Source organism: Paramacrobiotus metropolitanus, unplaced genomic scaffold (assembly GCF_019649055.1).
Source record: "Paramacrobiotus metropolitanus isolate TYO unplaced genomic scaffold, Prichtersi_v1.0 Parri_scaffold0000051, whole genome shotgun sequence".
Classification (NCBI taxonomy): Eukaryota; Metazoa; Tardigrada; class Eutardigrada; order Parachela; family Macrobiotidae; genus Paramacrobiotus; species Paramacrobiotus metropolitanus.
Window position 1 is genome coordinate 560,731 of NW_026570271.1, and position 23,968 is coordinate 584,698.

A 23,968-nucleotide genomic window follows, 5' to 3' on the forward strand; every position below is an offset into this window, starting at 1 on the left:
TCAGTCTAATGAGCATCATCGGCAGTGAGAAGCAGCGTCGCTTCTACACGGCGCAAAAGTGGCGGCGCCGGTATTCATCGGTCTGGACGCAGCGCAAGCACAGCCCTTGAGCTGTCGTCGACGCAGTCCAGACGCAATCGCGCTTGAGACCCGAATGGGGAGAATGGAATGATGGAAATGCCCTATTTACCTAGTTCTGTGGCATTGTCGGGGTTTTGCACAACTTCTCCCTGGCGATCCATTGAAGCCTATAAAAATCTCCGGACAGTGACACACAACGATCAGTCTTGCAACTTTCGCTTTCGACGTTGCATACAGCCCGTGCCAAATAGTTGTCGTTTTACCGCGTGATTTTGCATAGTTTTTGCTAAATTTTGTATTATAGTGTTTTAGTATTTTTGTCGTATTCCACAATGCAGAAATCGGTAAGTTGCAATGTTTTTCTATATAATAATTATTATTAACCGGATAATTTATTAATAATAATCGTCTTTCGCTTCGTAAACTTTATTCGACCATTAATATCCGAAACACGAATACATTCTTTCACAAATCCGAGCTACTCCACTCATAAATTTTAAAATACTTCGGTATTATTTACGAGTGCTTACAATTTCCAGTGATAAATTTTTTTAAGAATGATATAAAAACGAATAATTAGAGTTAATTTTTTGTGACCTTTATTTAGCCAGCAGCGCTGTATGAATGCGTTGGCATTTGCTAATATCCTAGATTGACTCATATAATGGATTCAAAATCTATTCGTGCGACATAAAGACATAATGGAAATGATGTATCGTGCATCACCTTCTGAATTTCTCATTTAATTTTTTAAACGGTCTTATGTCATATTTCCAGTGTTTTATCAAAGTATTTCGGTAGTAATGTGTTACCTGTATGAAGACAGCCGATTTGCTAGTCCACACTTCGAGGAAAATATTTTTAAATTTAGATATTAATCCTCCTCGTCGCGGTGACCTTTGTCAGCGTCGTCAACGCCCAGTTCGGTTTCGGTTTAGGCGGCATGGGCCTCGGCGGACTGGGAATGGGCGGACTGTGGGGCGGCCTGGGTGGATTCGGCGGCATGGGCTTGGGCGGTATGGGCCTCGGCGGTATGGGCTTCCCGTTTGGCGGTATGGGCATGGGCGGCCTGGGTTATGGCGGAATGGGTATGGGTGGACTGGGCGGTATGGGAATGGGCGGCATGGGAATGGGCGGCATGGGCTTCCCGTTCGGCGGCATGGGATACGGCGGTATGGGCGCGGGATTAGCCGGAGGAATGGGCGGTGGTTGGGGCGGCGCCGGCGGTTACTCCACTCCCATGATCCCCGTGGTGGCTGCACAGCCCACCGCGGCTATCGCTCCTATGGCTGCCACCGGATCAGGTTGGGGTAGGAAGTGAACTTTTACCACGCCTTTTGTAATTTGAATGTTGCTAAATTGGCGAATTTTGTTGCTAACGACTGTTTAGTGTTTTGAATGTTGCGGAGTTGTGTGTTGGCTCAGTTTTGTTGCGAGTTTGTTGTCCTGTTGACGTTTGTTCCACTGACCAAAGAAAAAATAATGAAATGTAAAATCCAAAATAGCGCTGTCGTTCAGTTCGTCAGTAGATACTGCAATAATTAAGCGATCATACTGCTCCATGCACTAAATATGCAGATATGCTGCGAATATTTTCATACAGTATATGCACAGAGACAACAGAGTACGATATTAATTAAATTAACATGACAATCCCGGTAATGTTTTGAAAGTTATTGATTTATTTATGAAAAACGTAGGCGAGATGCAACCTTTATTAATAACTGTTGCGCATTCATTGAACCCAGAACCTGCATCACACGAGTACCATGCAGAGTGTACAGAAAACATGTAACAGAGCACTACCCTGTAGACCACGGAGCTTTTTTTATTAATTAACGCACAATGCTGCCGTATCACAAAATAATGAACGCTCGTCGGTTTTGGCACATGTTTGGTTTGGCTGAATTAATATCCTGTGCTTTGGTGTGATCAAAAGACTCTTGAAATCCAACATCCCATGTATTACTTTTTCTAATCCTGAGCGCTGTGATGCTGCCAGTTCTTGTCGACGTAATTCGGCTGGTTTATTGATTCGACATATGCAGACTGTAATAATATATTAATCGGCTTATTAATACTAGCAACCAGTGCCTTCTGCGCATCACGTTCCATGTGGCTTTCGCCTAAACATTAACGGTGTTTTAACCGTATGACGTGATGTAAATCAACCCTGAAATCAAGCCTGTAATCAAGTTATGACCGATTCATGCTAATAATCGTGAAACCACAATAAGGAGAGCCCATCCGCCGGCACCGGTTTCATTTAATTAGACGGAACAACGTCCCGGCAGGAGGGCAGCGTGCCATTCGGAACCAGCGCCATGATTATTAATTAAATAATAAATACCCCTCCTATACCGGCGAACTGGGCGGAAAGAATTTTCAACAGCCGATGATTGTAATATCTTTATAAGAAAAATTAAGGCTGTAATCGCATCTTTTTAAAACAGTCAGGCAGTTACTTGCAAGATGTCAGTATCATACGCCAGAAAAAATGCTGAATAATTCCACTTTCCCTATCCACGTCAGCGCTGTCCCCTGGGGCGACAGCGATCTGTCCAAGATGATTTGGAACTGGTCGACCATCGTCAAACTCTGCATCTTTATGCTTACCATTCTTCTCAACGGAATCGTACTTTTCGCCTACGTGGTCAACCGCGAACTGCGCACCCCGTTCACCGTCTACGTGATGAACTTGTTGACCATCAACATCCTCTTCGCCGGCCTGGACATGCCCTTCGCCACCATTTTCACCGCCCTGCCCAGCTGGTTCCCCGGATGGCGGGTATGTGCGGTGTACCAGTACATGCTGTATCCGTTAGCGGCTTGTCAATTATGGTCGCAAACCTTAGTGACCATTAACCGCATCTGGGCGGCGTTCCACCCCTTCTCCTACCGTTCCGTCCACAGTTTCCGTATCGCTCTGACGACGTGCGCGACAGTGTGGCTGATTACCCATATAGTTGGTCTCCCGTATGTTGTTCTGGATGTCGTCTGGCATCGCACACCGGCGCCGTATCACTGCGCGCTGAACGAGGCCGCCCAGCCGGTGACCGCTCGGGCGTTCGAGCTGGTCATGATCGATTTAACCGTGGTGATCATTTGGGCAGCGTATCCGCTGCTGTTTTGGAAGCTGTGGCAGCGATTGCGGAAGAAAGCTAAGATCGCCATACCCAGTACGCGGATGGTCAATGTCACCGTGCGGACGGACGGGAGTGACCCGAATAATTTTGGTGATGGCGTGTACGCGCAGCGCCGCATGAGTCGGCGGAAAGAGACATCCAAATCCATCTCCATGTTGTCCATGTTGACCGTCAGTACGTCGGTGTGTTACACACCGTTTCATGCGTTTTTCTTTGCACTGGCATGGACAGCTATCCAGCCGTCGTTTCTATGGTTTAATGTGGCTTCCATGCTTTACATAATTCAGCCGCTGCTCGATCCGGTATTTTTCATCATTGGATTGGATAATTTGCGGGTTAGTCTGACCCAGATGTTTGTACGACGACGAAAGTGAAAGAAACAATATTACTGGACGTATAGTGGATACTATACGTAATTCTATGGATACGGCTTCTGAACTCGAATCTCTCATTCACCACGCTACGACGGAGAAATATATGATGGCCGGAAGATCACCAGTGCACCTAGGATTTACAGTCAACTAACTAATCAAGGATTCTTCGGGTTGAAAGCAGAATTTCTGAGACGAATAAATTGTCCCGTATCGGATGTTATGTCCTTGCGAAATTAATACGAGCGAGCGGCAGACTGAAGGCAGATGGCCCAGCTCTCCGTATAAGCTGCGCGCTCATGCAAATAGCTTAGTGAACAGTATACAGCTTAATCTAGCACTATCGGACAACATTATGTCCGCTTCATACTTTTTGCCGGCTCTCATTTGTGTTCTGTAACTTGTTGTTCTTCATCTGCATTGAACGGAGGTATGGCATGCGTTCCTGAGTGTTTCTTGTGTTAAGGCCGCCTCATAGTTCACCGAAAACGGCAGTTTCGACTAAAAGGTGTCCGAACTTCGAATAACTATGAGGACACCATTCCCCGACTCTCCGTCCCATTTTTACGGATGACTATGAGGGAACATGATCGTGTTGAAACCGAGTCGTCGAAATTCGTGGTTTCGACGACTTCGGTGTAGGAGAGGATGGCTCCTCCCTAATACAGTCTCCGTTTTTTTTCGCCCAATCATACATACGTTTGCCCCAAGCGGCCACTGCCCACCTGGACGCCCAGATTATTAATACACTTATATCCTGTATTGTACCTATACATATGTACTAATTGTTACATGAATCCACATCTAACACAGGCCCTTTTTGTTAAACAGACATTTTAATTACTTAAATAGTTACATCTGTACGTACATTTTTCCATATCTGAAAGTTAGTACATATTATACATGTTTTCCATCTGTAAGCCGTTTGGAAAGTTTACATAAGTTTTACATCTGCTTATTAAATTGTAGCAAAATGCCTCGTAAAACATTAGCAGCATAAAAAAATTAATACCGAATAACTCGGAATTTAGAGCAGCTGTGTGAAGCATTGCAAGGCATTTGGAGATAACAGTAAATATAGAAAGCTACTAATGAGGTATTTTGTGTCAAAAAGTACCGTGACTGGGTAGATTGCCAAATTGAAAGTTTATGAAAATTTTAGTTTCTCAGATTTGGCAAATTATGCAGTATAAAGTGCATAGTTACTTACTTGTTGAAATGTTGTTTGACCTATTGCAAAGCCTTTACTCACTCATCCTACTCGTAATCGACATGTACTGTAGTGTACAGTACTTATTACCAAACCATACTATAATACTCGGCTTTCCATAAGCCTAATGCCGGCTTGCCATAATGCAGCCTTCAACCGCCCTGGGCGGTGACTTCCAACCGTTGCAACGGGCGGTTGCCTACTTCCTGTCAAAATTTTTGTTTACTGGACCTTTAATAAGTATCACGTGAAAGTACGAACTAAGTACTAGAAAAGAGAAGTTTGATTAAGTATGCAAACGAGACAGCGGCAACTACTGCTCCTTAGGGGTGAACTGCCATTCACGCACCCCGATGTTAGGGGGCCAGTTGTCTGCCGTGAACATTTTTTCAGACTCACTGGCGTAAGAACCAACACGTGCGAACAAACTATTCTTACGACCCTTTTTAGCAGAATAAATTGAGACAAATCTGACAGAGATCCCGATGGATTCGATGGTTGCCTTCAAATCCCTACTGTAGTCGTCAGGGGTCTGGTGCTCAGTCTGCTCCAGCGGGGGGATGCCGTGTAGACAGAAATCCTTTTTCTCTCTTTCCTTGTCGGTTTTAGAGACACGCTTAAGCTGTAGGGTCGACATGAAGAATAAGGTCGACCTGTCAAAAGAATATAGCCGAAGCACCGACAACTATGAGGAACACAACTTTCGGACACAACGACGGGACGGTAAGTCGGAGTGACCGTGTCGTGGGAAATCCGTGACCACGGAAACTCCGTCAGTGCCGTCCCGTCGAGAAACTTTTTCTCCGTCTCAGAAAACGGTTGACTATGGGGCCGCCTTTAGCAGCGCTTCTGCTGCGTACGTGTATATTATTATACTGATCTAACGAAACAACACTTCTCAAAAGGTCCGCAAGGGCTTACACGGCATCATCGCAAAACATTCCACGACTGCCTAGATAAGTACTAAAATTATTAGTAGAACTTCTGAGAATTTTTATTCGAAACATTTGTTTTATTTATTCACACACCAGAAGAGCTGGTAATGTATACTGCTGAAGGGTTTTATGGAAAATCGAGATGTGACTCTTACCAAAAACAATTTTAATGCAAAAATTCCAAAAGTGTTCGGTTCGCCAGACAACGAAAACAGTTTACCCGATCACTGCCACAAGTTAATATGAATTAATAAAAGTGCACATCAGTTCTGAGATGGACCAAAGTATACTTTGTTGCAAAGTTCAATTGGCGCACCGTTTCGATAATAGCACCGGAAGACGGCTTTATGTTCATTATATTACGCTGTTGGGCCGTGGGACCGTATCCAACCAGTACGTGTTGATGGAGCCTTTGCCCTGAAAAACCGAAAAAAGAAATACCGCAAGCACAACAGAAGAAATGCCGGTGGCGTCAAATATCAAAGGCAGCTTTTACAGTACGGTACGTAGTTTGTTTGCGGAATGATGCCGACTTTGCCGAGTAATCACTATACGTTGTCCTCGTAATAATAGCAATATTTGTAAGCATTAAAATAATTCAGATTCTTACTTTTACGCTTATTTCCCCACGACTGACAAATTTCAGCGCGGAATTCTGGACAGCCAAGCCGTACGTTGTCGGACTCAGATGGACCTTTCCAGCTATAAAAGTGGACGAGAAAGAACATTTTCATCCTTCTTAAAACTGCATATCTACATCAAGCCTACTGTACCGCTTCCGGTTGATTCCATCCGACTGGCCGTGTTAACGGTGTCTCCAAACCTGGTAGAAGTACAAAATCGGAAAAATGGGAGTACGATTTATGGAAAATCCTTACTGCGCCGCTTACAGGCAATAGCGAGGAGACTTTGTTCCGATAACCCCGGCAACCACCGGACCTGGCAATTCCAAAAAAATGTAAGAAAACTGTAATTATTAGTTAATGCTTTTACTATAATGATCGTGTAGGGCTTCGCAGGCGTTAAAGTAAACCGAAGTAGCTGTCGGTTAAACTTCAGTTTTTGGCAAGAGGAGAGCACCTGAATTGATCCCGATCCGCGCAGTTAAAACAACATCATGAGCTGACCGGAAAGTGAGCGGGACTGCCAGCAGCGCTGAACCCAGTCTGCAAAGCTCGACAGCGTGGTCTACGTTCGGCAAGGGTACACCACTGGAGATCTATATAAGGGAAATAAAACACCAACTGAAGAATTTTACAGTACGCCGAGAATATGGTTAAGAAGCAACATCGCACCATATAACAATCGCCAATCGTTTCCACTTTATATGCATTAAAATCGTGGACGATGCCGTCGAAATTTGAATGAGTGTCGTTCAGGATGCTGATCAACTCAATGGGAGTGCAACACCGTAGAAGGACGGCAAAAGCTGGAATATCGCTAAACAGAATGGAAACGCTGCTGAAGGACTCCGCGGTTATGGGTTCTTTATTTCGCAGACGCTGAATAATCGATCTGCAAAAATCCCGAATTTGTCTACAAGTTCATGGTACATTTTATACAAACGTAATACTTACCGTGGAAGTATCTCGGCAAGGAGCGAATCGGATTTGCGCATCTCGTCCACCAAATCAGCTGTCTTGATCTTGACCTTTTCCTCCAGATCGTGCGCCTGTCGGTCCAGCTGCGATAGCATGTGTGCGACGACGTTTTTCGGCAATTTCGGCAGTTTCCGAAAGACTTGTAGGATATTATGGCATGTGGGACGCAACGAGGGATCGGTGGATAAGCAGCTTTCGATGATCGTATTCAGTTGAATTAAATTGTCCTTGGTTCTGGTATCTGCTGTGGCTAAACAAAATTAATAAATATTTATCGACATTTATGTGTTCGTAAATCTCGTATGATGCGACGACTGCGGAAAGTCGGACGCTACCTTGTGAAGTAATAACATCGCTGCATATTTTCCCAAACTGAAAAACATCATCGCTTCGAGATCCGCTTGTTGTTTTGGTATCACTCGACAACAGATTAAAGAGTCGCTGATAACCAGCTTGGCCAACTTTTAGCGTAAAGCGACTGTTGATAAAACAGGCACGCATGGACAGATGGCCGTGATAATGGAGCGGCGACGTATGTATATAACAGATGCCCTACAAAGGTCAATGCATTGCAGTATTTATTATTTCATTTATTCATTATTTTGTTATCCTTTATATGGCGGAAAATTTTAAGTTTTACGGACCTTTAAAAAATCGTACACAAATGATAGCCGGATGGACATATCATTCAAAATGTTCTTCTGCGTCATTATCTCCCATAAACTTCCTCGATATGAATATTCGCCCATTAGGTAATCCGGAATTCCGCTTGCATTCACAAGCGCTCCATAGAAAATACCGACGTTTTCATTGGTTAATCGGTGCATCTATCAGCAGGATGATCAACTTAATAGCAGCTCACATTTACAAGTTCAACGTTCTGTTGTACTCGATTACAGAAATCTGCTGACTCAAAAATACAAACGCGAACTAACAATCAGCAGGTGACTGGTAAGTGAATTGTTCCGAAACCAGGTTTTCAGGGAGGTGTTGCTGGAAATACGGAGAAAATGAACAGGCTGGTGCTCCATCTGAAGACTATTATCGCTGTATGACACTATCTGCTTTCCGTCGAAGGATTCGTTTGTCGATTCGAACGTCAACAGAGACTCTTTCAGGAACATATGCGATATAATTAGGCGGTTCGCTTTACGCCTGCAGCAGAGTTCCAGATTTAGTTTATTCGTCCACAGTTTATGATATATCAATAAAACAGTTCCTTGAAAAATGCGCAACATAAATTTCTGCAGAACGCCGGAATGGTTATTTTCATACTAATTAACTCGTCTACTAAATAGCACAATTCGGAACGGAAACACGTACCGATACAGCCATCCTGCGAACAGTGATATTGCAATAATAATCAGCAGTGCTACGCCGGCAAATATTGGTCCCAAATTTACTGCAATATAGATATTTCAGAAACGCTATAACCACGATGCGATATCAACATGCCCCAGTAATTTAAGCACTTGAATGATCCGGGCAGTGTTGACCGTCAAAGCCGCACACTGGATAGTTGGACGGAAACTGGGTTTGGTTGTGCCATGTCCAAAGGTCACGCTGGACAACGTCGATGGTTCGGTTTTCGGCATCAAACACCGCAGCCGTCTGCATGAAAGCCAGGAAGTTTTTCTGTTATATTATGCAAGCGTGAAGCGACGAATCAGTATGATATTCATTGTATGTATGTACATACCTCCATCTGCCCATTCGCTGTATTGAGCCGCAGGATGGGTACCCGGAAGGCGGCACTACCGTCCCGTGCTAATTTGGTCACACTCGAGGGGCGATTGTACATTTGGTCTTTGAGGCGCTGAGCAAACGTTCGAGGCCGGAAGTACTCCGCATTGTCCCAAGATCGATTCACTGCCTAATTCACAGTTCATTACGCATCATGTGAATGTATTAACAAAGTGTGGTATCTGTTTACTCTGATATCTCACCTCAGCGAAATTCATCAACAGGTCGTACATGATAGCCGGTGCTTCGTTTCGCTACAACCGATCAGCAAACAAGCAATATAACGATTACGTCCGATAGTACTTTAGAGCACAATGCTGTCAACGTTTATAAGCGCTTACGATCTTTTCTGAAGGCAGAGTTACGTTGTACACATCCACAGATATGCGGGCAATGTCGTCAAATAAATCATCACCTAAATCATCCCACTGTACTCCAAATGATGCGACAGCGATAAGCGACCGAAAAGCTTGAAATGCCAGCTGCAATAAATTTTATTGAATTAATAAACTAAATAATTCGTTCGTTGACAAAATATATTCCGTTACCCCGTCGTCTTCCTCATTTTCTCTCCATGTAATTCGATAGGGGACGCCGGGTTCGAGATCAAATGCCAGTGTTAAGAACACCTGCGACGTACAAATGTGTTATGCATTAATTGAAATTCTGATACCAACACTTGTTACACAACGGAATAAAAGCCCTTAATTACTTACGTATTCTCCGTTTGTCATATTCATTTCGTGGGCGACAATCTGCAAATATACCAATTTAGTCTACAAACAGAAGGACTGATGACAACTCCTTCGAGTTATACCATGAACTGGCGAACAAGCTGCGGGTACATGAAAACAATTATCACTGCAATCAAACAAATATTAATGATCATAGCTAACGGCACCGATGAGGCTTTGGTCTGGGCATATTTACCACGCGTCCGAGTGCGCATAAAGGTCAGGACCTGGCGATATTGTACCGGGGAAAATTCTGTTACTTCCGGGTCAAACACATGGAACTGATTGGCACCGACTTTGCTGTACAGTTCACTTTGGACGAAAGCATCACAAAAAATAGCCGGTACAAAAATACCATGCGTCGGACACCATAAACCAATATTCCTGGTCCATCCGAAATGCAGCAAAAGAGCGGCTACACCGGCTTCCAGGGTCGCCGCGGGCATTGTTCCTAATTCTGCCATGGTAGGGAAATTCTGAAACTGATCCAAGTCTCCATTCGCGGGACTTAAGCTCAAAAACAGCAAATCAGCCGCTGCAATAATATAGTGATTAGATTAAGGTTAGATGTCACTAGTCGGAGATCAACGCTACAAAAACAGTAAGAGCATATTACGTAAATCGTCAACAACAAACAAACGTGGCTGAATGACTTTGGTGGACTTAGTAAAATTGCGCGCCTGATTGGCGCTCGTGTTAACTTTTAGATATGTCTTTTCCTATTAAAGAGCGCAAGTCTACTAAGTATCACATCGACGTTTGTTTAATTTAAATTGTAGGTCGCTGTAAACGATGCTAAGCTTGAGCTACATTTTAAAGTATTTTATTATGAGCATTTATACTTATAAAGAGCATGCATAACCTACCGGTAGTGAATTTGGCTAGCTCCAACTGCGCGCTATCACACCAGTCTGCAACAACGAGTTTTCACTATTTATTTTGTTAACATGGACAAACAATAAAGGACTTGCCAAAATTGCAAATGCCAAAGGGTTCTGGCTGTCTAAGTTGGTGACTAGTATAAAGTTTAAATTAGGATCTATTGTTTCTGTTTACCAACAGCAAGGATCAGCAGGAGACTTTCGTTCAAATCCCTTTGTAGCGCTCTCAGATGCTGGTAATAGTATGCTGAGACAAAGGGCATAATAGCCTCGTACGCATAATCACAAGGATATGAGTATCCTTGTTTCGGCATGTACTGTGCCAGGTTCAAAATCGGAAGGACTGTCAAATGATTCGAAACCAGCGGATATTTTTTCCGTATTGCAGATAATGTGGCATCGTACGCGGGCATCATAACCTCGTACCCATAGACATCGCTGTTGGACATCATCACAGTTGCAATGGTAATATTTAAGCATCGCACATAGTGTAAGGAAAACAATATAAAAAAACCAAATCGCAGATAGCTGCGATGCTGGGCGCATAATAACAGACGATAAACTTTAATGCACAAACTGGTGGACGAATTTGTTCAGCTAGGCCGCCCAGTAATAAGACTTGAATTGCTACTGTAAAGGCTCAACTAGTAAAAATACTGTACCTCTGTAACAGCAATGTAGCTCATGGAAATCAGCTCTAACGCAGAGCAGATACGGTTATAAGAAATATCCGAAGCAGGTGGAAACACACGATCAGCGTAATATTGTTTGTACATCGCCTTTTGCAATGGGATATCAATAAGCATGGTGTACATATGTGTGTAACGGGTATCAAAAATGAACCGGATGCCATTTCCGTATGCGTGGGAGATGAAACCTCCGATCACCGATTAGATTTTAATACATAAATCGGCTGTTCCCATTTATCCCGTACAACTACCCACCAAGCAGAAACCGACCTGCTCCAGCCAACAGTAAGATCAATGACACTCAAACAGTGAAATTCAGTGGCGTTTCCAGTCACAAACCATAAAATTTCTAAAATACGACACTTAAAAAGACCGCCTTTTTCAAAATCTGCAGTACAAGAGTCAATATTTTGTTTCATGAACGACGACGATCAAATGAAATAACACTTAACCACAAATTTCACTGCCTGTGAGCGCGTACAGTCGGGTAAACATTCGCACCTCCGCATGCATATAAGCGATCCCGGCTGGAAACATTGAAAAAACTAGTGTCGTCAACGCCGGGATAGCTGCAGGCTGATTTTGGAAGCGTTTGTTTCTCAGTGGCACTATCAATGGTAGCATCAACTTCCCAACTTATTTCCTGCATCGCTTGGTCATAGGATACGGTATGTTCGACTGCTTCGGAAAATAATCATCCGTGCTGTCTGGTGCGCCCAATTATATCATTCCAGTCGAAATTCCTTCGGGGTTATAGGCATTATACGAAATGTAAGGTGTCTCAAACTTCCGCTTAGCCCATGTTTCCAATGGTCCCGTACCGGCCGTATGTTCCATTATCACTACAGCAAGGAGGTTACAGGCATCATGTTTCCAAACGTTCGCCCGTTCTTCCCGGGGAAGTTTGCGTTACATGTACTGTACAGCGAAGATGTAACTGCTTTTCGCTCCATTTAATAAACGCACTAGCCGCTTATTCAAATGGGCCGCAAGCAAAGAACGGTCGTCGCTCAATAGCCATATCGGAAGGTGAGTTGGACATGTTGACGTACGACCAGACATCGGTAACGGCATCGTAGATCTCCATTGTATGCGAGCGGCAGTGCTTCTTGTCGTCCCACGACCAACCACCATACGCGTAGATTCGGTTGTTCGAAAAAAATGCGCATAAATGCGATCGAGGCTCTAACAGCGAACCGATGACCTGCCAGCTTCGCGTATCCATGTCCAGACGAAGACATGACTGCAGTGGTATGTCGTCCGTGTCTTTATTTATTCCACCCAGGACGTAAATGCTACTGTCCAGGGCAACAAGAGCAAAGCGCGCTCGGGTTTCGGGAAAGTCAGGCAAAGAACACCACGTGCTGGTTGCTGTGTCGTAACATCCGACCGTCATTTCTTCAGCGTTCTTAACGAACCCAAGAAAAATAATTGCATCTCCAGCATACACTGCGTTTTCTATATGTGCAACAGCCTACAAAACAGCTGGTAATATCAAGCGAACTGAGCATGAGTTACATATCTATTTATACCTTTTGGGTTCTGATATTGGAGGTTGCGGCAAACATACATTCGTGCCGCCCACCAAGTCCGCGACCTTAAATACCGGTCCCGTTGATTTGCCCCCAATGTCCCAGTAAAATATTTTCTGGTGCACGGCTATTGGGCAAGTCATAGTTGCATATGCAAAGCGTAGCTCAACGTGACGATCGGTGTTGGTTTCCAGATTCCACATGATTGGATAAAACGGGCTGTAATCATCATCTCTAATTTGGCACAGTATTTCTTTGTCCACAATTATGAACTGAAGATCGAAGCTTTTGCGCTGTAAGGAAGTAGGCAGATCTATTCGTTCCATATGATTCGTATGCCAATCAAATATCTGAACAGATATTGTCGATATTGTCGAATGCTCCGTGGTAAAAGATTTCGCAAAAAATATTATCACATTAGCACTGGAGTCTGTTGAGGCTCTCGCAGATATTTGCGGCGAAGTCGAGACCTTCACTTCGGCTCCATTTTCTGGCGCAGTCGGTGAGTGTCGATAATACACCAGTGTATTGTTATTTTTCGCTGGGTTTTCTAAACCGATTTCTTGCAGTAAACTAAGCAACAGAGAATGCACTTCGCCAGCTGGTTGGCGATGTCGCGGCGTAGTACATAAACAACACTGAATACATGATGCAAATTCGGCGCATGCGCCGTCCGGAAGGCACGGGACACAGCCGTCAATTAGCAACGTCATAAATCGGCAGTCGGGAATCTGGTTTCCTGCAGCTACGTAAATGCCGTTGTGAAGCAGCCGTTTCTCTTAATTCCCTGTAACCACTTCCACCAGATCTAGCAGAATGCAACCTAAGCTCCATATGTCGGTCTTGCGTCCAGGAATTTCTGCTGGCAGTCCTGCAAACTTTCTTAACATTTCTGGCGACATGTAACGGGGCGTACCCCGCAGGCGCTGAATGTCGGCTGACCATGTGGATGTGCGCTGAATTTGCACAAGATCATCGAGGTCGCCAATAAGGACTCTGTGTACGCTGTTCGGCAGTGACATTAACAAGATGTTTTCCGGTTTAAGATCTCCATGAATTATCCTGCGGTCGTGGAGAAATGCGAGTCCGTCCGCCATCTCCAGCCCGTACTGAATGGTGTTGGCTTTGCCAAGTAGAATTTTGCTCTGCCTCATTTTGTTCAGGAAAGTTGCCAAGTCACCCCCTAAAATGAACAAATTAAATAAGCGTCAGTCAGTGGTTGGCGAGCGCGTTTAATGGCTGAATTTAATGGACCCGTCTAAGCAATCGAATGCTTTATTTTGTTGCAAGCGGCTTTCCAGCCAATGTACCTATATAAATCATTTGGCTATGGAAAACAAAATCAAGCAAACAAATAGTGTTTCGGGATGCGCGAAAGCGAAAGGTGCGAAGAATGTGTGGAGAATAAAACGTTGGCGCTGTGTGCTGTGTATCGTACCATTTCGTTTATCAGTGTGCCGGGCGAAAGTATCGAGGATAAACCATGAAATTCCTCCTACTGCAGTTACCGTTGTGCATGGCACAGATAGGACTTTTACCTGTGCAGTAATCCATCATTAGCTCTATGCATGCTCCTCCAGGCGCTCGCGTTAGAGTAACTTTGTGGTACAGCACGATATTGCTGTGATTAAGCGCAACCAGTGTATCAAATCGCCTGTGCATTTTCACCAGATAATCCTCGCTATCCACGGTGTCTTTATCCAAATGCACCACTTTAATGGCCACAATTTCCGGTCCAGCAAAATCCCCGCGGTAAATAATGCTGGCTTGATAGACAATCCCAAAGGTTCCTCGACCAATAAAGTCTGAGTTGCCGTAGTTGTACTTGCAGCTGCTACCAAATATCGTTATTTCAGGTTGGTTCCCGGTTGATTCAGTTTCGCTACTGTGCGGACCCCGGTCCATAACTATACTGCATGATCACGAGCGATAGCGCATACCCATTATCAGTGCATAATGGATTACTGTATTTCTTTATCCCATTTCAGTGCAAAGTTAAAAGAAGCTTTAAAACTGTTACTGGTCTATACGGCTGTTTTGCGCTTCAGTGTGGTTAACACACACAGAAATCCAGCACAGTTATCCTTATCAAGATATTTTAATAATGCGGCGAATAACGAGTTCTTTTTTACAAACTTATAGCATCAGTATGCTATGAATGAATTAATTGAAACGCATTATCACCGGCAGCGTACCGTCCGGCTTGAGACTGCTATCAGACAGATTTGCTGTGTTTATTCTGATCAAACTTATGATTGCCTCGGGGTTTGACGGTTTGGTAAATAAACTAATAAACTGCATAGTACGACTGCAGATATCCTGCAATGATAACACTGCACTTCCATGGCCATTATGATTTATCTGAACGGAAGTGAAGTCAATGCTGTCTAAAACTGCGGTAACGTACCTTCTGCGGTAACGGCAACGAACAGTGCCGTATGCTGATAAACATTTCCCAGCGATGAATGCACACTCTAATTGTACATTGTATATATTGTAGGTTAGTGTACCTATTGAATCATCATTTCGGGGATATTTAACCAGACGATGCACATATTTTCATAATAGTGTGGCAATGTTTGCATATATACTGGCCACTGAAGCAACTCAAGTTTTTGCTCAGGTATATAAATTTAGATAACCGGAAAGTGCAAGCGGTAAGGTCTTATCCTGTTATCATATGTAGATTATGAACCCTTTGTATGAACCATGAAGTTTTCTCCGTTGGCTGACGAATTCTTTTTAATAAAATCTTTTTCCAGTTTGACGAACAAATTGTAATTTTGCCCAGTGATACAAAAATTTTATGATCATACTGTACATTCAACGTCGAAATTTTGTTTAGCAGTATGTACATATAGCACAATTAAAATAACAAGGAAAAGTATACTCGTATTTTGTAAAAATTTGGCATGGAGTATTTGGCTTATGATTTGCCATGGCATAGTATTTTTGCAAAAATTGACTATACAAACAGTCAGTTCCCATGCGAAATCCAGTAAAAGAACGACGGAGAACCACATTTCCCACCATATGAAAATTCGCGTAGACAACCCGGACCCACGAGCTGTGTAAAGTGATGAAATCAAAATCCCAAAAAACGCTTAAAAATGCTAGTATCTGTGCTTAGATGATAAAAACTTACAAGCGGTTACGTTGTTTACCTGCCGGAAAGTGCATTTCTGCATTCGGATACGATGCAAGTTCATGATAAACCATTTAATTTGGCCGTACGCTGTCGCGCTTTCCGACGACTGTTTCCAACCAGTATGTATTAATGGTTCCCTTTCCCTATGAATGAATGCACGGACATGTAAAAAAATACACGAAACAATACTATATTAACGGTGCAATTTCGACACGCAACTAAACGCCCTCGCCAAAACCTACGGAGTACGATTTAGTCACTTACCTTAACAGCGATTTCCCCACGGTCCTCAAATTTCAGTGCAGGGTTTTTTAACGCATCGGCATACGTAGTCGCACTCACGTGAATTTTGCCAGCTGAAACGGTCATTCGAATTATGCTACCAATCTTTTAACCTTGGCGAAATATGATGAAAGTTTTCGTAATGAAAATACCGGTATTTCAATACTCTAGACCGCGCCCTGTTACAAAGTGCTGTGATACAGCACTTTTTGAGTGGTCAAGTCTTCCTACCGGTTCCGGTGGATTCCATTCTACTGGCAGTATTCACAGTGTCTCCAAATCTAATAAAACGCACCAGGAAACTGGAACTTGTACCATGAATCTACTTGTACATGTCAAGAAGATCAGGAAATTCTAAGCAGTACTTAACACTTCGAGTAACCGAGCACAGATTGTTCTCGACTTACAGACAGTATCTCGGAGATTTCGTTCCGATCACCCCAGCTACTAGCGGACCTGACGAATATATGGAAAAAGTTTTAGCCTGATAAGAGCGAGCAAATATTGGCTTTGTAAGGGTACAGCTTCAATACATGAACGATAGCAAAGACGAAGCGATGCTAGTTTAAGCAAAAACATACCCGTGTTGATCCCAATCCGAGCAGTTAAGGCAATGTTCGGTACGGATGCGGCATGAAAAGAACGCGATACACCAATCAGAGTATGAGCTAACATGCACAATTCCACGGCGTGGTCAACATTTGGTTGCGGAACGCCGCTGGAAATCTGTCAAGAGTGTAGGATAAAAGTTTCGGTCAAAGTTATTTTCGGAGTTTCAGCTGAGCTATTGGTAAAGTCGTAAAGAATAAATGGCTTAACCAAATACGATATCAAAATTTTCAGTTTTAAATGCGGAAATTAGTGGCAACCGTGATCTATGGTAAATAAATTCGAGTATCACATTTACGTTGAACCATAGTAACATTTGTATCATGCTGTAATACATATTGTGATGACCACTTACCAAATAAGAATCGCTAATGGTTTCCACTTTATAAGCGTCGAACTCATGAACCACACCATCGAACTTTGAATGGGTGTTGTTCAGAATAGTTATCAGCTCTATAGGTGTGCATAACTGCAGCAATATGGCAAAAGCCGGGATATCACTGAATAGGACCGAAACACTGCTAAAAGACTCCGCGGTGATTGACTCTTTATTTTGAAGTCGCTGAATTATCGATCTGCAACCGAAAAACCTTTGCAGCAAGTTTACGTGAAATACATAGCGTTCCGAAAAAGTACCGCGGAAGTATTTCAGCAAGCAGTTGATCTGATTTGCGTTTTTCATCAATCAAATCGGCCGTCTTGAGTCTAACTTTCTCCTCTAAATCGTGAGAATGCCGACTCAGAAGTAAGAGCATGTGAGATACGACGTTTTTTGGGAGTTTTGGCAGTGTACGAAAGACTTTCATGATATCTTGGCAAGTTGGGCGGTGAGATAACTCCAAAGAAGAGCACCTGGCGATAACTTCATTCAAGGGAGTCGTGTTTATCGTAGTCTTCTCTCCTGTGACAATATTCGTATAATCGGATTAGTGCTATCAATTTAGCATAAAATGTACGTGATACTGATACAAACAGGAACGCAATTTGCCGAGGCAGTGTGCAAACACTACTCGTAGTAAAGTGCACTGCAGTTCGCATTACCTGTTTGATGTAAAACATCACTACATATCTTCCCGTAGCTAAGTATATCGGCATTTCGCGTTCCGGCATCTGTTGCCTTGTTTGTTGATAATATACGGAATATCTCGTGATACCCGGTTTGGGAAATTTTCAAGGTGAAACGACTGTTGATGAAACAAGCGTTCATGGAGAGACTGCCGTGATAATGCAGCGGCGATGTGTGAATGTAACATAAGCCCTGGAAAGCTCAATTCGTTCACACTCAAGAACCGCGATTACAGATCACAATGTATACAGTTTATTACGAACTACACTGGTAAGCGATACATACCTTTATTACGTCATACAAAAAGGAAAGCCTAATTAATAAATCATTTATAATGTCCTTCTGCATGATGATATCCCATAAACTGCCACGTTGTGAATATTCACACAGTAAATATGCAGGGAGATTTGCATTATTTGCAACCACTCCATAGAAATCGCCGACATTTTCATGCGATAATCGATGCATCTGTAAGACAGCATGCCATATTATGTGTGACGAAACAGTGGATTAGGAAGCAAGTGGATAAGTTCCGGAAAGACTAACCTTGAGCAAGTGATTTGTAAGAGAGCGATTGTGAAGCCACGCTTCAGTTGGACTGTCGTCGGACAAACGGATAAAATACGCCGATTGCTCTTCTAACCTCGGTGTTGCTTCCGCATACGATATCATCTGCCTGCCATCGAGTTTTTCGCTTGATGTTTCGAAAGTTAGCGATGAAAAATGTAGGAACATATGGGACACAATCGAACGATTGGCTCTTCTCCTACAAGAAAATATAATTACGATGAAGTATCAAAATACCGATTCGTTGAATTAAAACTGTATGATTCCACCAGTTACGATCAGAACGAAACACTACTTCTGCTTTGGGTAGGGCTTGATATAACTCCGTATACCGGGATGTACGTACATACGAATATATCTGTACGATCCTCCTGAGTCAGTAAAACTAAACAAGGAATTCACCACACTAAAATGAATGAAATTTACATACTCGTACCGATAGAGCCATCCTACGCTGAGAGCTATCACAACGATGGTCACCAGTGCGGCACTTGCTAGGATAGGTCCCAGATTTACTAAAAGGATGTAACCATTATAACCACGCTGGTGGAGCCTACCAACCAGCAACCTTAAAACATAAATAAATAATTTATATAAACCTAGATCAATCGGACAGCTGTATCCATCAAATCCACAAGTTGGATGATTCGATGGAAAGCTGGTCCGGTTGTGCCATATCCACAATGCCGTGTTGACAGTAATTACGGCATTCTTTTCCGTATCGAAAACCGCGGCTGCCTATGCACAATTTAGTCCATTGTTGTAATGTGCTGGATGTTGGCAGTTTCCATAGTTTCGTAAGCTCGTTGCTGATTGTAACTTGTACATTACGCTTACTTCCATTTGCCCATTGGCTGGATTTAATCGCAGAATCTGGACGCGGAACGCTGCACTACCGTCCAGTGCAACCTTGGTCACACTGGACGGCCGGCTGTACAAGTACATTTTCAGGCGTTGAGCGAACGCTTCCGGGTTGAAGTACGCCACATTGTCCAGTGAAGTGTTGACAACCTGTTGGAAATCGTGTCATTATCCTCAACTGAAGAGCAGTTCGTTACACAAGCCTACCTCAGCAAAATTCATGAGGAGTGTGTACATTATTCCTGTTGCGGCATTGCGCTGAAACATTCGGATAAAATTGTGTCAATGTGACAACTTCAAACCATATTTCTAAGGGTTTCATAGCAAAATGGCGTGTCATAGCGTGGGTGTTACACAATGCTTACGATGCGTTCGTAGGGCAACGTTCGATTGTAGACATCCCTTGAAATTCGGTCAGTATCGACGAGGAGTTCGGTTAAATTATCCCATTTCACACGGAATCCGGTTACGACGATGAGCGAACGAAATGCTTGGTAAGCTACCTGAAATTTCCCGACAAAAAAAATCTTTTTTGAAACTAACTGCACTTCGCATTCGGGCCTTGTTTACCTCGTCATCCGTATTGTCCGCCCGCCAAGTAACTGGAGAGGGAATGCCCGGTTGGAGGTCTAACGCAATTGCTATAAACACCTGCTAAGGGTAAATTTCTTCAGCTGCAACATTTGTAAATGGCAGAAAAATTCTGTTAATCATTTACGTAATCTCCATTCGTCATGTTCATTTTGTTGGCAGTGATCTAAAATAGTATTATGTATGAATTTGAGTATTATTTGTACAATTGTAGTGAATTTTAAAATAATATTACCATAAACTGACGTAACAGTTGCGGGAACAGGAAGACCAGAATCACTAGAAAAGAGTATAAGTCTTAAGCTAACAAAAAAAGCGTAGCTGTCGGTTCAAAATTACCGCGAGTTCGGGTACGCATAAAGGTTAGCGCTTCCCGGTACTGTGTATCCGAAAAACCTGTCGTCTCCGGATCATAAACATGGAATTGGTTGGCGCCGATTTTACTGTACAGCTCACTTTTGACGTAAGTTTCACAAAAGACAGCCGGTAAGAGAATTCCATGCTTTGGACACCAGAACCCAATATCTTTCGTCCACCGAAAATGCAGCAATATAGCTGCCACACCGGCAATTAACTTTGCAGCGGGCATCGGTCCAAACTCCACCATTGTCGGATAACGTTGAAACTGTGCTAATCCGCCATTGGCTGGGGTGGAAGCCAGAAAAAACACATTGGCTGCTGTAATACAAAACATGCCCATGCTTGCACCAAGAGTGATAATCCTCGGTGTACGGAAAAAGCAAACAATATTCTATTTATTTATTCTGCCACTATTGTATTTTAAACTGCTTTAGCACTTTATCCGTGATCTTTTTTAAGAAACTTTGAGAAATTAGTAATTTATATAAGTATTTTGTGCCGTTCTTTCGTTTATAATCGCAAGTCGAATTTGAGATTCACCGGTAGCAAACTTTGCTAACTCCAGTTGGGCATCGTCGCACCAGTCTGCAAAAAGTCAGTACTTATAACGATCGGCACAATTATCAGACCTATCCGTAGAGTATGAATTTATTTTGAACTGATTCCACTTACCCATAGTCAAAATTACCGGGAAATTTTCGCTGGAATTCTGTTTGAAGAGAGACAAATGCTGGTAATAGTGTGCTCCAAAATATTGTATAATAACCTCGTACGCATAATCGCACGGATACGAGTAACCTTTAATGGGCATGTACTGTGCAAAGTTCAAGATTGGCAAATCGTTCAGATGCACAGAAACGTCGGGGTAGTTGTTCCTTAATAAAGATAACGTAGCGTCGTACGCTGGCATCAGCGTCTCATAACCAAAACCCTCGTTGTTTGTCATCATTACGGGCACAAGCGTAATATTTATACAACACGTACATCCCGTGTAGTGGACCAAGAAGAACGCAATGATGGTTAGACGACGTTGCAGACGCATCGCAGACAGTGTTAAGATTCCCGGCAACCAGTAACGATTGAAAACATAAACCGGACGAAAATTATCTTTTGACGACGTAGTAGTCCATCGTTCTGAAAGACGTAGCAGACTGGGGAAATACTGAGCAAAATGGCTACTGGAATGACTCGTAATACGATACCATGTTTGTTAGCAAATCTGTTTGTTCAGGAAAATAGACAGAGTTCTAGTTTGATCGACGCATGGTTAAATGTTAATAAATGGCTACCGGTTCCACAATATCAAGCGTTCTACGAGCAAATGTTTTCTTTCCACCTACGCGACCACACCTATGGTTTTACCTGATGTTTGTTGTGGCAGCTAAAAGGCCAAATCAAGTGGAATTTGCTCAGAAAATTCCAGCATTACAGCAATTTTGCTGTAATGGCTTGTCAGCGTTTGCGGGACCGAGATACGTCGAATGCTCTGTGCGGATTGTGCTCACTGTCAATTTCCTTACAATGTACACTGCGCAAGTGCCCGTGCTGCGAACAGTGAAGTGCTCTAATTTGCTTACGCCATGGAAGTACGTCATTATTGTAATTTCAGTTTTGCAGCTACTTCACTGTCTTTACAACAGTAAAGTACGTACGGTAGTTTGTCAATATTTGTGAGCTACAGCGTAAAACAAAATTTTAAATAAAGATTGATTTAGGATCAATTTGGCGGCAGATTTGCCTGCCACATCTAACGCAGTACACCGCACAACAAACGCAAAGAGTTGGAAAAAAATCGTTTTTCAGCTGGTCTTACAAGTTTTCCAGAATACGGCGTTCATCATGCCGTATGTATGTAGTTGTCATGCGCACAATAATGCAAAGTAGTACTAACGAAAGCGGTAATGCGTTAATGCTCCGTACAGCCAACAAATATTAATTCACAATCAAAATTACGAATTCTTATTCGGCCTTTGCAACTTTAACTGCACGGCAATAAAACGCTTTTGCAATTCAAACACATGTTTATTTCATCAAAGTTATTTCATAATGTTACGATAGTGATGATGTTAACACCCTAATAAGTTCTGAATTTCGAATCGGAAGGAAAAATTTAGTAGTAGAAAACCATCTGGCCATATCTTAAATAAGGCTGTTTAGATTGCGTATTGTTGTTGTACAGAGGGCTGTTGCCGCTAAATCTGCAAGTGTTATTTTGTTGCAGTTACGAAGTAAAGTGACAAAGTTAGACGGTGTCGTTCGGTAGATGGACACTACTGAAATAACTGCTCACAATTTCAACTCACAACTTGACCAAGCAAGTCTATGCCCAGAATCTTTTTTCTGGAGAAGACTGTTAACACGTCTTTGTACGACAGTTTATTTACGACGCGAAGACTCGTAGTGAAACGAATGGAGGCGTTTGAACAGTTAACATAAAACCGATTTAAATTCATATTGTCTGTGGAATTAAGCTATTTAGCCAAAGGCGCCGGAAGTATATGCGTAGACACCGCTAACATCAAATTCCGGAACGCCGTTCTTATACAGAACCGCTCCGCCGTACGGTGTCACCGGGAAGTTTAGTTTCTCAGCCAAAGCCTTAACGGACGGATTATCATCCAAGCAGTCGAACTGCACGTACTCAATCCCTTCCGGTAATGCATTGATCATAGCCACCGCCAATTGTTCGGCCACATTCAGGCTATCGGCAAACAGCGGTCCAAACTTACACCATTTATCCCCGATGCATTTGCGCAGCGCTCCATACCCGTGAATCACCCCATCCTTCACGTACACCAACGCGGACGTAACCTTTGGATGTGTCAACCAAGCGTGGAGGAATTTCTCGCGGTCTGCCGGGAAATATCGCCGATCAAAATTCAATACCTCCTTGAAATCCACATCTTTCAGCGGAATAATGTACGCCGGATTGTAACCTTCGGGCAGCGGCAGTTTTTCGGGATTTTGCTTCCGGTAGATGGATGCCGTCCCGGTTTGCGCGAAACCTTGTCGTTTGTACCATTCCGTCATATGCGGGGCGGCGTATAGACCGATGACCCGATCTCCGCAGTGCGCGATGCTGGCGTTGAAGACTTTGGTGCCGAAGCCCTTGCCCTGATGTTCATCAAAGGTCATGAAAGTCCCAATGAACGCGAATTTGTCGTTGTGGTTGACGGCAGAAATCATGCTGACGATTTCGCCGTTCAGGAGACCGACGTAATTTCCTTCTGGATCAATCAAGGAAGAAAACGTGACGTGCCCATAACCGGCTGGCCAACCGTTCTTGGCCGCCATGTCGTACAGCGTGGTCTCCAGCTTGTTACGGAGTTCATTGGTATCGCAGCAGCGTACCTCAAAGTCGGTACCTGTGTACTCTTGTTTGATCGGTTTTTCTGTTGACTGAGCCATTTCGAAATGTTAGAAAAACCAAATAAATGGGGAGCTAGCAATGATTACAGCCACTCAGTAAAGTTATGGATCGTCAGCGTATGTGTGCGCTTGTAGACCTAGCAAAAGTTTTCAGCTTGGCAATGGGCGTACATACGCGCTCCGTGCACGAGC

General features: G+C 43.3%; 5 protein-coding genes and 1 long non-coding RNA gene across 6 annotated transcripts; 2 read left to right on the forward strand and 4 right to left on the reverse strand.

The window, feature by feature from the left end:
* The first annotated feature begins 287 nt into the window (after positions 1-287).
* LOC129592326 (acanthoscurrin-2-like) lies at positions 288-1,513 on the forward strand. The gene is made up of 2 exons (XM_055488338.1): positions 288-425; positions 953-1,513. The coding sequence occupies exons 1-2, from the start codon at positions 414-416 to the stop codon at positions 1,400-1,402; spliced, it is 462 nt and encodes a 153-aa protein (XP_055344313.1). The 5' UTR covers positions 288-413; the 3' UTR covers positions 1,403-1,513.
* A 1,065-nt stretch (positions 1,514-2,578) lies between these two features.
* LOC129592263 (N-arachidonyl glycine receptor-like) lies at positions 2,579-3,601 on the forward strand. The gene has a single exon (XM_055488255.1). It carries the CDS (start codon positions 2,579-2,581, stop codon positions 3,599-3,601), a length of 1,023 nt encoding a protein of 340 aa, XP_055344230.1.
* A 1,433-nt stretch (positions 3,602-5,034) lies between these two features.
* Positions 5,035-11,467, reverse strand: LOC129592287 (atrial natriuretic peptide receptor 1-like). The gene is made up of 21 exons (XM_055488286.1): positions 10,878-11,467; positions 10,688-10,732; positions 9,905-10,356; positions 9,804-9,842; positions 9,636-9,716; positions 9,429-9,569; positions 9,291-9,341; positions 9,044-9,217; positions 8,817-8,955; positions 8,668-8,746; positions 8,280-8,499; positions 7,989-8,171; positions 7,680-7,896; positions 7,321-7,594; positions 7,039-7,258; positions 6,824-6,962; positions 6,634-6,682; positions 6,517-6,566; positions 6,354-6,445; positions 6,060-6,160; positions 5,035-5,461 (listed from the first exon to the last, which is right to left on the reverse strand). The coding sequence occupies exons 1-20, from the start codon at positions 11,152-11,154 to the stop codon at positions 6,098-6,100; spliced, it is 2,985 nt and encodes a 994-aa protein (XP_055344261.1). The 5' UTR covers positions 11,155-11,467; the 3' UTR covers positions 5,035-5,461; positions 6,060-6,097.
* An 859-nt stretch (positions 11,468-12,326) lies between these two features.
* Positions 12,327-15,120, reverse strand: LOC129592313 (uncharacterized). Its single transcript, XM_055488326.1, has 3 exons — positions 14,462-15,120; positions 12,924-14,106; positions 12,327-12,865 (listed from the first exon to the last, which is right to left on the reverse strand). The coding sequence occupies exons 1-2, from the start codon at positions 14,826-14,828 to the stop codon at positions 13,703-13,705; spliced, it is 771 nt and encodes a 256-aa protein (XP_055344301.1). The 5' UTR covers positions 14,829-15,120; the 3' UTR covers positions 12,327-12,865; positions 12,924-13,702.
* A 1,031-nt stretch (positions 15,121-16,151) lies between these two features.
* On the reverse strand, positions 16,152-16,646 carry LOC129592338 (uncharacterized). Its single transcript, XR_008690965.1, has 3 exons — positions 16,585-16,646; positions 16,336-16,427; positions 16,152-16,214 (listed from the first exon to the last, which is right to left on the reverse strand). It is a non-coding gene; the product is annotated as an uncharacterized LOC129592338 (long non-coding RNA).
* A 5,961-nt stretch (positions 16,647-22,607) lies between these two features.
* Positions 22,608-23,968, reverse strand: LOC129592294 (uncharacterized). Its single transcript, XM_055488296.1, has one exon. The coding sequence runs from the start codon at positions 23,813-23,815 to the stop codon at positions 22,883-22,885; it is 933 nt and encodes a 310-aa protein (XP_055344271.1). The 5' UTR covers positions 23,816-23,968; the 3' UTR covers positions 22,608-22,882.

Coding starts and splice junctions, on each gene's coding strand:
- LOC129592294 (XM_055488296.1), bottom strand. CDS start 23,815: ATGGCTCAGTCAACAGAAAAACCGATCAAACAAGAGTACACAGGTACC.
- LOC129592313 (XM_055488326.1), bottom strand. CDS start 14,828: ATGGACCGGGGTCCGCACAGTAGCGAAACTGAATCAACCGGGAACCAA. Junction 14,107..14,461: donor AATGATGGATTACTGCACAG/GTAAAAGTCCTA, acceptor TGTTCATTTTAG/GGGGTGACTTGGCAACTTTC.
- LOC129592263 (XM_055488255.1), top strand. CDS start 2,579: ATGCTGAATAATTCCACTTTCCCTATCCACGTCAGCGCTGTCCCCTGG.
- LOC129592287 (XM_055488286.1), bottom strand. CDS start 11,154: ATGATGTCCAACAGCGATGTCTATGGGTACGAGGTTATGATGCCCGCG. Junction 9,843..9,904: donor AGCTTGTTCGCCAGTTCATG/GTATAACTCGAA, acceptor GTATATTTGCAG/ATTGTCGCCCACGAAATGAA. Junction 9,342..9,428: donor CTCTGCCTTCAGAAAAGATC/GTAAGCGCTTAT, acceptor GATCGGTTGTAG/CGAAACGAAGCACCGGCTAT.